Source organism: Prinia subflava, chromosome 4, assembly GCF_021018805.1.
Source record: "Prinia subflava isolate CZ2003 ecotype Zambia chromosome 4, Cam_Psub_1.2, whole genome shotgun sequence".
In the NCBI taxonomy this organism is placed as follows: Eukaryota; Metazoa; Chordata; class Aves; order Passeriformes; family Cisticolidae; genus Prinia; species Prinia subflava.
Genome location: NC_086250.1, coordinates 66683667 through 66696639, shown reverse-complemented (window position 1 = coordinate 66696639; position 12973 = coordinate 66683667). Strand labels below are relative to the sequence as shown.

Genomic DNA, 12973 nt, shown 5'->3' with positions numbered 1-12973 from the left:
TCCCTAATGAGATTTGCTCAAATACCGCAACTTTGTTGAGCAACAAATCGCCACAGCCAGCGGCGGCGCGCCGGCCCCTCCCGTCCGCGACAGCCCGGGCTGGCGGCTCCGCACCCGCGCACGTCCCGCGGGGCCGCTCCCGGGGCCGCTCCGCCCTCCCGGAGCCGCTGCGAGACCGTTCCCGCCCCGCCTCTCCCGGTGCCGCTCCTCCCTCCCGGGACCGTTCCCGCCCCGCCTCTCCCGGTGCCGCTCCTCCCTGCCGGGACCGTTCCCGCTGCCCCGCCCCTCCCGGAGCCGCTGCGGGACCGTTCCCGCCCCTCCGCCCTCCCGGTCTAACCCCGCCCTCCCGGAGCCTCTCCCGCCCCTCTCGGTCTCGGTCCCGGTCCCTTCCCTCCCGGTCCCGCCCCGCCTCTCCAGGAGCCTCTCCCGCCCTCCCGGTCCCGCCCCGCCCCTCCCGGTCCCGCCTCTCCCGGTGCCGCGCGGGGCGCGGAGCGGGCGCGCAGGGGCGGCGCAGGATGAGCGGGCGCCCCCGGGCGGCCGCCGGCGCAGCGCCCCCGCGCCATGGAGGGATTCCCCGCCCGCGGGTACGGCACCGGCGGCGCGGACAACCGGCCGCTCTTCGGGGAGACCTCGGCCAGGGTAAGGGACGGCGCCCGCCGCGCCACCGGCCACCCCCGGCGGCCCCTTCCCCCCCAGACAACCCCCCGGCGGAGCGAACCGCAGCGGAGGGAATGCAGCGGAAAGTCCCGTAGTGCCCCCCCTCCCCGCCCTCCCGGAGCAAATGCCCCGGTAATGAGGAGCCTCCTCCGCGGCCACACCGAGAGCGGCGGCTCCCATCCCCCGGCTCGGCACGGAGCGCCGCAGGCAGCCCAGCGGCCGGCCCGAGCGAGGAACCTGCCCGAACCCTGCAAACAAATTTAAAAATCCCTATGAAATAAGAAAGAATTCTCAGTTCCCCTCCAAAACAGCATCAAAAATCAGAAAGGCTGCAGCACCCCAATGGAAAAATAGAAAAGGAGCCCTCCAAATTCCAAAAGAAGGAAAAGCTTCTAATTGGTGTAATTATAAAAAAACACCCTGAAATAAAACGAAAACAACCATCTCCCGATTAGTGCCCCAAACCAAAATAATCTATCAAAACCACCCCAAACGAACACTGCCTCAAATTAAAAAAACCCCAAACCATATCCCCAGAACCAATCCCCCCTAACAAGACCCTTCCCCAAATAAAAAACTCACAAAACATCCCCCCCTGCCCCCTTTCCCCCAAGGAAATCAACTTTCAAAGAATCCTCCTCAAACCAACATCTCCCCAAAACTCTATCGGGACTTGGGGCTCGGGGTCCCGGCGCCGGGGGGACCCTCGGAGCGGGGCTGGAAGGGGTCGGGCACGGGCAGGGGGTCACAGAGCCGCTGTGTCCCATCGGGGGTGCCCTGAGCCCCCCCCAGGCTGCCTCTCACCCACCTGGGGGTCTTTGCTGGGGATGGGGATGGGGGGCTGCGCTCGGTGCCTTCCCGGGAGCTGGTTTTTCTCCCGGGGTGGCGGAGCCGGCGGTGGCTCCTTGGCTGGCGTGTGGCAGCCGCGGCTCCTCAGGTGTCACTCCCCGTAAGCCGTCCGGCTCTCGGCGCTGCGGCGGGGTCTGTGCTGCCGAGGGGCTCCTGGCGCTGCCCGGCATCGGGATCACTCGGGAACACCGCACCTGCAGGTGTCACATCATCGCTCTGCGCCTTGGGGTTGTCCCCTGTTAGGGGGTGACCCACACTCGTGTGTGTTTGGGGGGTGCAGGCTGAAACTGCCTGAGATTATTCGCAAATGTATCAAATCCATCACCGCCCTCCCCGCAAGAACTTGGAACTGCTGCTACAAGGTTTAATGAAAAGAAAATGATACCAACTGGATTTTCGGGGAAAAATAGAATGGGGTGGCACAGGAGCACAGGCAGGACCCCAAAAAGATGGACTGTGGGGGACAGGTATCCCTGAGGGGAGCGCTGGAGGCAAGGGTGCCTTTGCTGGAGCAGTGCCCTGCACTCGTGTCCTGTTGGACTGTCCTTGCTCAGGGATTTTGGGAAGTGATGGGCACTTCTGGGGACTGGGATGTGCAATCGGATCAGGGAGGCAGTCCTGGCAGGTAACCCCCAAAGTTTTCAGCCCAGGTTAAGCCTTCCATCCCTGATCCCGGTCTTTTTCCAGCTACGCTTCTGCTGGCAAAGGAGAGCGCTAAATAACAAATGTGGGCTGCTAATTTCAGTTCCCGGGGTCTGAAGGGGATCCAGCGTCCTGCACTTCACCCCTGCCTGTCTCCTGTGGCGTTTTTGGAACCTGTCCTGTGGGTGAGCAGCGGCCAGTGGTGTGTCCCTGCTGTCCCCGTGTCCGACAGACAAGGGACCGCTGTGCTGGCCAGGGGTCCTTTCCTCCCTCATTCACTGGGGTTGCCTAGAAACAGACGCTGGTCAGGTCCCGAGCTGGAATGTTCTATGTCAGAAATGGAAAAGCTAAACTTTGCCTTTAAATGGGAGCAGGTCTGCCGGGAGAAGTGCCCGAGCTCTGCTTTTGGGTCTCTGCAAGTGATGGCTGATCTGGCAAACCGGGATCCTCTGCTCGGGCTGGGGCCACAGGGAGGGGCAGGGGCAGTGCTTGTGCCCCAGGAAGCCCTGCTACCAAAATTAGGGCTCTCCCACCCTTGCCAGCAATTGGAAATGGATGTAGAGATGGGGATTCCTTCCCCCTTCCTGCCTTCTTGCGCTCTCCTGCTGTCCAAGCTGGTGACTTTGAGGCTGAAGCCTCTCGTGGGGATGGCAGAGCTGGGCAGCAGCATCTGCCTGCCCTGCCGTGCTCCAGCTGCCCCTGCCAAGCTCTCCCGTGTGGCTCTGAGCAGAGACTGGGGCAGGATGGTACCAAAGAAGGGCTGGTGGGAGCAGGGAGTGCAGCAACACAGCACTGGTGAGTGCCAGGCACTGGTGAGTGCCAGCTGTGGTTTCCAGGGATGCAGCCCTGGCACTGGATGGGTAGGAGACAACTCAAAGGCACAGCTGTACAGTGGCAAAGAGGGGACAGAGTGTCACAGGTGCAGCACCTCTCAGGAGAGAAGCTGAAAGCTGGGTTCCTCCATGGTGGGAGCGTTTGAGTGGGTGGGAATGAATTGCTATGGCTTGAAAGCTGAAAGCAAGAGAGACTGAGGGGCTTGGGATAGGAATGATGAGCCTTTGAGGACACACCAGGAAGTCCCCATGTCTTGCAGGGGGTGGGTGGCCAGCATGGCCCTGGGCACAGCCTGCATTTCCTGCAATTGCACCAGGCTGGGTCTGGCACTGCCTTCAGGTATCCCCTACGGCTGCAGCAGGCTGCAATGGCTGCTGACCATCTGGACTTGCTGATGTAAGGCACAAAAATGGCCTTTCTGTCACTCCTGCAGAGATGGCACCAGGTACCCACGCTCCAGGGGACCTGCCCATTCCCTGGTCCTGGCCAAGCCTCTGCCGGGGTCCCTGTGGGCTCAGCCCACACACCACTAACTTGGAGGATTCAAGGATGGAAGGTGCCGAGCTGGAATGGGGAGAAGAGCAGAGCTGCCACTCTGCCAAAGCCTGTGAAGGGAGTGCAGATATAGTCTCAGCCAGGCCTCAGTTTCCCTGCTGCTCCATGGAACCTTGATCCAGATCCTAAAGAATCCTGGATGGTGCCCTCATGCTTTGCAAGGATTTAAGTCTTCCTGACCTTATGGTCCCTTTCCCAGGAGCAGATGGAGGGAGACCTCTGCACTGCAGAAGCTCCCTGGGAGAAGTCTGATGCCCCCAGCCCTGAAACAGCCTCCCCAGAGTAGGAGAGGGCAGAAACCCTCCTGTTTCAAAATGCATCTTGTGCAACAGTGAAACATGGAATTCATCTGCTGTCTGGCCAACAGCTCGCTATGTCTTGGCAGCTGGCTGAATGGAGACCCCCATGGAGGCACTGCTGGGCTGTATCAGAAGTTGGTGTGTGTGTGCCAGTACCCTGTGCTGGTCCAGGTGACCTCAAGCAGCTGCAGGCTCTCTGGTTTGGTGTGCCTGCTGGGGCTTTTTGTCTTTTTACTCTAGCAGCTATTACAGTACATAGCGATGCTGGAGAAAAATCCTTCCTGAATCAGCTGTGCTGGTGGTAAGAGCTGGCTGTGCCAGCTGGGTGACCTGTGGGACACAAGGCTCACCACAGCTGGTTTCTGCATGCCCAGGAGTATCCAGGGGTGCCTGCACAGGTCGGGCTGTGCGCTCGGACACCGTGTGAAGGTGAAAGGCTCTGTCATCCCCAATCCCTTTAGCCGTCTTGGCCTCTGCTTGAGTATTTTTAACCTTTTTGCTGTGCTAAGCTGCCTGGGGCTGAAGTGTCAGCGGGCACTGGGGAACACAGCCTCTCACTGCTCTGCCAAGCCCAGGATTTCAGGATCAGTGTCTGTAATCCCCGCATCCTGAAATACCTTCTCCTGCCGGCAGCGCATTTGGAACGTTTGAGTGAGCGCAGGTTTGAGCACGGGGAAGGGATGCCTTGGCTGCAGGGACTGCAGGCCACGTGCCCCACTGCTGGCATCTGTACCTGACCTGGCTGTCACTGGGATGTCCATCAGGCAGCAGGGTGAATGAGAGGTCCCTGTGCTGGGGGCTCTCCCACACTGGAACAGTCAAGAGAGAAAAGCTCCACCATTGCTGTCAAGTCTGACTCCGTTGTTTTCCCCTGCCAGTCCATCTGTCCTGGCACAATGGTCTCCAGTTAATCAGGAGCACAGCCATGGCTGACGTTCTGGATGGTGACCGTGTGTCCGTCCCTCCGAGCTCTCTGCAGAGCTGGCTGTGTCTGTGCTCACCAGGTGAGCTCTGCAGGTTGTGACCCACTGCTGTTCTGCAGCTGGCTCCCTGCCATTCCCTGCTGCCACATCACCAGCTCTGTGTGCAGAAATGCTGGTGAGGAGAAGGGGTTTGTGCCTGGCTGCTGAGGACCTTGCACAGGGGATGTTGGTGACAATTTCCTCTGGAGGGGAGGTCACTTGCCACTGCTGCAGCCACTGCTGTTCCACCACAGCTTGGGGCCTCTGAGCTACAGGAGCATCAGTGGTTTTGTTTTACAAAGAGGAGCTGGGGACTAATAAAAGAGGTTTCAGAGCCTGCTTGCTGTGGGCCTGTCCCTTGGGGATGAGCACAACCAGGGCACAGCATCCACCTGTTCCTGAACCACCTTAATGTGACCTCCACAAAGCCTTAGGTCAGGGCTGATGGTATCCCACAAAAGCATGATTTGCTGCTCTCTCTTTGCTTTCTTCTAGTGCCCTGCTGCTGTCATGTGTTACTTCATGACCTGGGACTTCTCTCTCTACAAATCCAAATTCTAGGAGGGAAGAAGGGTGCAAGAGCAGGTGGAGGCAAGCCCGTGTTGCCTCGCCTGTTGGCTGGGGTATCTCGGGCAAAATGCTTTCACTGCTCAAACTCTTCTCATTTTCCTTTCACCATAGGTACTTAATGACTCTCAGTGTACTTAATGGAAGTCTGGGGTCTTTCTCTCTGCACATTTTTTCTGCTGTAGCTGTTCTTTTAGTCTGTGAGTTGTCAGCCAGCTGGGGTGTCACACCTGGCTGTGTGCAGCCTAGTCTGACTGTGGTGATACATGTTTCTACTCGGAGCAGCACCAGGGAGGAAGGCAGTGTGCTGGCAGGGATTGCAATATTCTCCTCTTTGTTTTTTACTCCAGAAGGTTCATCAGCACAGGGTCTTGCCATGGGTGCTCCTCTGAGCCCGTGGTCACACAGCGCAGTGTCACAGCCAGTCCCCTCCTGATGCCACTGGGATGGGACTGTGATGCTGAGGGATCTTTCTTCCCAGGTGCAAAAGGCTTGTGTCCTCCCAGTTGTTTTCTCCTAATCAGGAGCAGCAGGAAGAAGTGTGGGGGGATATCTGGCTGTCCAAGCAGAGCCACTGTGTGGCATCTTCACATCGCTGGTGTCAGGGTGGAGCATTTGGGGTGTGGGCAATGCTTCACCTCCTTGCCAACAGCCCACAAATCCCCACCTAAGACTCTATCAATCTATTAATTCTCAGGCAGTGAGGCTAAAAAAAGCTTTTTCTGACAACCTCCATCTGTGCACTCCCACTTTAAAAAAAAAGATTTAAATATAATTTGCGCAACTGCAATCGATTTGGATGTAGCAGAGAAGCCATTTGCAAATAAGCAAACCTGCTTCACGAGGCCTTGACCAGTACAACCTCCCTGGGGTCTGTGCAGGGAGGAGAAACCTTTTCCTGTGTGCCACAGCTGACCAGGGAGCCTTGATGGTGTGCTGAGGATAATGTGGATCCTGGCTGATGCTCTAAGTGTTGTTGGTTAATGCTCTGTTTTATTTGCATTGAGGTTTTTCTTATTGTTGGTTTTTAAGGTACACATAACACTCTTCTCTTTTCTTCAGGACAGAATCATCAATCTAATTGTTGGTGGCTTAACAACCTTGCTGCTTGTAGTAAGTATCTCCCATCCCCACCCCATGTTGCATCTTTAAGTGGCAGGGAGAAAACCAGAATTCCTTCTCAAAACTGAGTTGTGAAACTTCCAATGACCAAAGAGGCTCTGATTTAGGGCAGGCAGTCATTTTGGGACATATTTGTCTTTTGAAACTCTTTGACAACAGCAGGGGAATACTTTTCTTGAAGAGCTGTAATAAAATCCTTGAAGTTCTCCAGTAGATTGTTCATCCTGGCTGAACGTGAGGCTGGGTGAGACAATAAAGCATTTATGTGCCAGGAGAGCATGTTTGCTTCTATTTCCTTCTATTTATGATTCATTGTCCTCTATTTATGGCTTATATAAGTCTTTCCAAAGTTTGTCCCTTTGTGTTGAGCTGTGCTTTCCCCAAGCTTTAAGACGAACCCAACGCCGTCGTGACTGGAGACATCAGTGGTGTGGTCCGTGGGGGGAACTGATGGAGGGCTGAGGTGCAGGGAGGCTGTGGGGACAGGTGAGGTGCAGGGAGGCTGTGGGGACAGGTGAGGTGCAGGGAGGCTGTGGGGACAGGTGAGGTGCAGGGAGGCTGTGGGGACAGGTGAGGTGCCAGCTGCTGGAACACTTGGCTGAAGGGATGCTCCTACATGGGCCTGATGGTTTCATGGCTCCTTGGAGGGTGGTTTCTGGCAATAAGCCACTCTGGCAAAGCTTTCATTGTTTTTTTCCACCCCTCTCAGTGTGCAGATGTATCAAAGCAGTTTTCCTCCAGACTTGCACATTTTCCTTCAGCTCCTCAGGGGTGGGAGTCAGAGACCAGGGAGGGGTGTGCAGATCAGGATGCGAGCACTGTGCTGCTCCAGCCCTTGGGCTGAGCCTCTTCTCACTGCAGCTGTGGGCAGAGTGAAACCCTCATCTTTGTTTTCCTCCATACAGGTCACTCTAATCAGTGCTTTTGTCTTCCCGCAACTACCTCCAAAACCTGTGAATGTATTTTTTGCTTTCTGCATCTCCTTGTGTTGCATTTCTGCTGGCATTCTTGTAAGTACTGCCATGTTCGCCGTGCTTTTGAGTCGACAGCTCTGAATAAAATCTGCTTTACGTGGTGCTGCCTTCTTTTTTACACTCTCCCAGAAAAGCTTTCCTGCCTCTGTAACACAAGCTGACAATGAGGGAGTGGGAATGAGTTTTGTATTTACTGCAGAGTAAGTGTGTGAACTGAGCTGACTCCTGCAGCCCAGCCGTGGTGCAAGACTTGTCACCGCTATGGCACTGCCACCCAGAGCTGCCAGGGGAGACACAGGGTAGGAAACCAGGGAGCAGAGCTCTGAAATGGGAATGCAGAGGTGGATTGAGCTGCAGGAGACACTTGAAGTGGGATCAGCCATGCACTTGCATTATTCAGTGGCCTTTCAAACACAGGGGATGAGTTACAGGGGTAGGAAGCTACAGCAAGTGGAAGATGTTCCTCTACTCAACAACTGCAGAATTCCAAGGGAGTTGGTCCCAAGCACTGGCAAGGGGAACTGGCAGGTCTGAGCTCATAGAATCACAGAGTGGTTTGGGTTGGAAGGGGCTGTCAAAGACATCCAATCCAACCCCCCTTCCATGGGCAGGCCCTCGTGCTGCTGTAGCTTTTCATGCTTGGAGCATTCTCCTTCCTCCAGCTGTGCCTGGAGCAGCCCCTCACCCCTCACTGCTGGGCACACTGGGAAGTTGCTCTGCACTGCCTGGCCAGTCCAGTGTTTGATCCTACAGCTGGTGGCCACGACTCTGCCCAGAATAGACTGTGTTAGTGCAAAGCTGATGTTTGTCCTCATCCACCAGGGTGTAGCCAGCTTGGAGTGTTAAAACACCCCCAGCTAAGCCACCTCTCTCCCTCCCTCTCAGCAAAGCTGACCACACAGCGCATGTCCTCAGGGCCAGTTTCTCATACATACACTCAGTCCCTCTGGCCTGAGGCAGCTGGACTGTTTTACAAGAAAAAAAAAAAAAAACAAACCCAAAACTAAACTTCCAAATTGCCAATTCAGTTACCAAAGAAAGTTTCCTCAGAGTACCTGGCTTTTTGGAATAACACAAACTCCTCTTCTTTTCTAGATCTACTGGTATCGACAAGGAGACCTGGAACCCAAATTTAGAAATCTAATTTACTACATATTGTTTTCTATTGTCATGCTATGTATATGTGCCAACCTGTACTTCCATGAAGTGGATAAATGAAGGACATTGGGAATACCCAGCGATGATGCTGCTGTGTCAGACTGCTTCCAGCTCAGCTCTCAGCTCTACTCGAGACACTGAAGTGAGAACCATCAGCCTGAGAGGAAAGAAGTGGGTTGTGCAAGGATAAATCAGTACATGATTTTCATGTAAATGTATATGTAATGTCCCTCTTGTTGGGGAGAATTATTGCCATAAGACGTGACATTCTGCTTTTTTTTGAAGAGCTACTGTTGCGCTTAATGAACATTCCAGTTGTACTGATGTTTCAGAATGGCACAAGCTTTTTCATTTTGGAAAAAACTGCACTTTTTTTATTACTGTACAAACAAACTGCAGCACTGAAAGGATCTGTGGCAGTATAAATAAATGGCATCTTACAGTCAAGTAAGACAAATACTCTTTAATTTGTTGAAACTGAATATACAATTATTTCTGTTCCCTAGGCAACCATTTAAAACTACAACTTATTTTTCACATTAACAAAACCACAGACTGAAAAAGACCAACTCTTGATTATGAAGAGCTAATTACAGAAATAAATAAAATAATTTATACAAGTCTTTAGTTTCTATAGCTTTTTCTCTTGATTCCTAGCTAACAGGCTGCTGTTCAGCCTAGTGTCTGTTTCATACAATGTAGGAATTAATTGGCCTCCTCTGCCTCGGGGCCCTATGTCCAGACTCTCACAGAGCTATTCCTCCAAGACTTTGCCACCTTCACACCAGTCCCCAGTCATTACTAACTCAGCACGTCTGGAGAGGTGGCTGTAGTGTCAGGTAAACAGTGAGAGAGAAAAACATTCCACCCTACTCACAACAATCTCAAAGAAATTCCAAGCTTGTGGGGGGAGGCCGGTGGGTCCCAGTAGCTTCCCTTTCTCATAGCCCTTCCCTTTTTATTCAGCTTGCTGTAGTGATGAGAGAAAAACAAAACAAACCAACAGAAAAACAAGAAAAGATTTTCCACAAATGATCTTTCTGAGCTCTGTCCATTGCCAGCAATGGACTCCTCAGGAACAAGCAGACCAGGCAAGTCCCATAAGCTTCTGCCTTCCTCCTATGCCACAGACATACTAATGAGCCAGGTGAGATGGGAATACACACCACTGCTTCATGATGCTGCCCATGCTCCCTGAAGTCTTTGATGGAACTCACTCCTTCCTAAAATGTAACAGTCTCTTACTCCATGTATTACAAGAGTCAGTAAGTGCAAAAATCCTCACCCATTCTTCATGAAACCTGTGCAAACTAATACTTGCTGCGGCACTAAGAGGCTACAGTCCACAGTCCTTGGCTTCTGTCCAGTTTTCCTCGTGTGCAGTTCAGCACATCAGTAAGAGGTCTGGAAGGATCTGAGCACTGTGAGCACTGCAGCAGAGGCTCCTCAGGACACTGAACACCCCAGTGGGACGCGGCACCTCCGGCCTCGGCTGGCGGCTCCGTCCTCCCTCCCGCACGAGGGAAACAGCCTGAGCAGAGAAAGTGCACAGCAGCCATTTCACACTGGAGCTTCTGTTCAGAGACAGACTGTGACTGCTTTCTTTGGAAATGTGGCACAGGGTTGTAACTAATTTCACAATGCACACATGGTCAATAGAAAATGGACACCATTGCTGCTTCTCAGTGACAGCTCACTAAATCCTCAACGTCCTTTGAATCTTCCGAGTCGGGACTGCCCAACGATGAGCCAATAATGTGTGACCCATCTCCGTGGTGTTGTAGGATAGGATCTGTCAAGGGACAAAAAGCATTAGAACTATTGCTGTGCCATTATAAGAAGATATAAAATACAAGCTTAGGAAATGTAGCCTGGAATTCTAACCAATTACAGGCAGTGTTGCTAAAACTAGGCAGTTTGCAATTTCTAGTTTCACAGATCACAGAACAGCTGGGGTTGGAAGGGAACTCTGGAGATCCCATGGTCCAACCCCTTCCTAAAACTGCTTCAGCTAGAGCACGTTGCACAGGACCACATCCAGCTGGGTTTTGTCTTTAGAGAAGGTAAGTGATGACCAATATGGATGGATATGGATGCAACAGAGTGACTCACATTTGCATCCATCAGGTATTACACTACCAGTGTTGACCCTCAGAGGAGTATTTGTTAGATTACTTCAAGTTTCATAGCATTGATATGTAAAATTATTTAAGAGAAAGCAAAGATCTGTGTTGTCTACAGAAACTGAAAAGCTCTCTACACTGTTTTAATGAAAGGACTGTCATACCTGTGAGAGTTGTCAAGGGCAGCACTGATTCACTATCTATATCATCCGTTGCCTGGATAAAACCATGGGAGGAAGGAACAATCAGCACAGTCTCATCGTCTATTGTAGGCTGATCAACTTGTTCTTCTATTGTTGGGGAACCCAGGTCCTGCACAACACAGAACAGGCCATGAAAGTGTACTCCTGGTAGCATAAACAAAAACCTGTACTGCTCAGCCATACTCCACAGTAAGCAACACACTCTGGATGAATTTCATCTCATTAAATTGAAATGTCAGCATCTGAGATAGTTTATTTCAGCATTTACAGAGCATGTTTCATCTTAGCAGAGGAACCCAAAAACAAGACAAAAAGAATTTTACCCTGTTGAGAAATGCTGGAGAGGAAGGGAGACACTGCAAGGTGGTGATAAAATGCTCCCTTGCAAGTCAAATATTATGTCTGTGAAGAGGAATAATTAGGCTTTTCCACTACTTGCTGTCTAGATGTTCTGAGACTGAAGCAATGCCTTTATAACATTTACCTGCTCCACAAACCCAACAGCTTTACCCTAAGTTTCACAACTCCTGTTGTCAGGTTTTAACTGACACTGAACACAGAGCTCTAAAGACCCCCTTTATTTGCTGTGCCTTGCTTGGTCTGTCATTGGCTGGAGGTTGGCTCCAGACTGAACCTCATGATACCACAAGATTGACAACACACTGATTCCTTCCAGGTTCAATTGTCAATACCCTCACTCTCTTCCAGTCCTGCCACTGCTGCTGCTGCTGCCTCTTCCCTGGCTCCTGTGGTACTGGAATGGCAGCAACACATCTGGCTGACTCAGTGTCACAGCACACGCCTGGTTCCACAAATGCCATGTAAAGTCATCCCACACACTACTGCCAGAACCAGCAGAGATATCTGGATTCCAGCTTTTGTGTGTAACGTGTGTAAGGTTTGTTCAAACTTCAGGAACCCCTGATACAGGATGCTAGCAACTGCTGTTGACACAATGGAAGGTACCTGGATTTATCCCTGTTTTCAGAAGGAGCCGGAATAGTTTAGGAGAGGTTATAGCCCTCTATGTTTAAGAAAATCCTGATGTTCCTCTACCTTGTTTTTGTAGGAAAATTTGTTTCCCTACATAACTCCACGGTGTTTTTGCAAAGGCAGCTGCCTGCAAACCCCTTCCCTGATGCTGCTGAAGAGGAGCTGACAGCCTGTGCTGCAGCTCAGTGAACTGCACTAGGTCCCATCCCCAAGGGCACCGTGTGCCTGACCTGTGGCAGCAGCTCTCAGCACAGCACACAGCTCTGCCACCAGCAGCACTGGGCTGCAAGGCTTGAAACTGGGAAAAGGAGGCGTGAAAAACTGAAGAAGCCATTGTGGCAAACGGGCACCTTTCCCAGGCAGAAATAATAAAACCCTGCAGCATGACTGCCTGCCTCCCACCACCCACCCACAGTGACAATACAACCCTGGCAGGCTCATAAAAATAACACTGACTTAAAGAAAACAAAATTCAGGCATGTTTTTCTAGAGTAACTTTTCACTGAGAATTACTCACAGACAGTTCACTATTTCCTAGAATTTAAGTACACATGTCAAACTTGGATCTGACTTGAAGGGTAAGGCAAATTAGAATTACAAATTCAGTTTGTTTTTCTGTATAGAAAAAAAAAGTTTAGTTTTATATTCTGCTAGCCATGAGCCATTTGTACAAAGTTAAATTAGGAACTAGGCTACTATCAAAAGTTTATTAATTCTACCTCGAGAAGCTGAATTGTAAAATAAGAATAGAAAGCTGATGGTCTGCCTCAAATGTTGAAAATCTTATCACAATTAATCAACCATGGAACAGAGAGAGGAAAAGGGAAGAATAATCCTCAGCTTTGGATCTATTCAGGATTCAGATGCTTCTGTAGTAGCAAACTTGAGACATACAAAGATTCTCCCTTTTGTAAGAGCATAATGAATATGCACTGTCTATTAGAAGCTTCTTCAAAGACAAAGCCAAAGCATATTAATGATGGATTTGCAAGGCTGACAAAGCAGAAATGCAGCTTCTGTAGAGAACAGTGTTCT

At 51.6% G+C, this 12973-nt stretch overlaps 2 protein-coding genes across 2 annotated transcripts in view; one reads left to right on the top strand and one right to left on the bottom strand.

The window, feature by feature from the left end:
* The first annotated feature begins 449 nt into the window (after positions 1-449).
* On the top strand, positions 450-9242 carry TMEM243 (transmembrane protein 243). Its single transcript, XM_063397003.1, has 4 exons — positions 450-639; positions 6428-6478; positions 7393-7497; positions 8557-9242. The coding sequence occupies exons 1-4, from the start codon at positions 562-564 to the stop codon at positions 8677-8679; spliced, it is 357 nt and encodes a 118-aa protein (XP_063253073.1). The 5' UTR covers positions 450-561; the 3' UTR covers positions 8680-9242.
* The window catches only part of DMTF1 (cyclin D binding myb like transcription factor 1), a 28684-nt gene continuing 24778 nt past the window's right edge, over positions 9068-12973 (bottom strand). Inside the window, exons 16-17 of the mRNA XM_063397002.1 lie at positions 10907-11054; positions 9068-10411 (exon numbers count right to left, since the gene is read on the bottom strand). Of these exons, the coding sequence (XP_063253072.1) occupies positions 10302-10411; positions 10907-11054 (258 nt within the window). The 3' untranslated portion in view covers positions 9068-10301. The remainder of the gene's footprint in view (positions 10412-10906; positions 11055-12973) is intronic.

Excerpts from the sequence above, each read along its gene's own strand:
- TMEM243 (XM_063397003.1), top strand. The coding sequence starts at position 562 with ATGGAGGGATTCCCCGCCCGCGGGTACGGCACCGGCGGCGCGGACAAC. Across the intron at positions 640-6,427 it reads TCGGGGAGACCTCGGCCAGG|GACAGAATCATCAATCTAAT; the intron begins GTAAGGGACGGC and ends TCTTTTCTTCAG. Across the intron at positions 6,479-7,392 it reads TAACAACCTTGCTGCTTGTA|GTCACTCTAATCAGTGCTTT; the intron begins GTAAGTATCTCC and ends TCCTCCATACAG.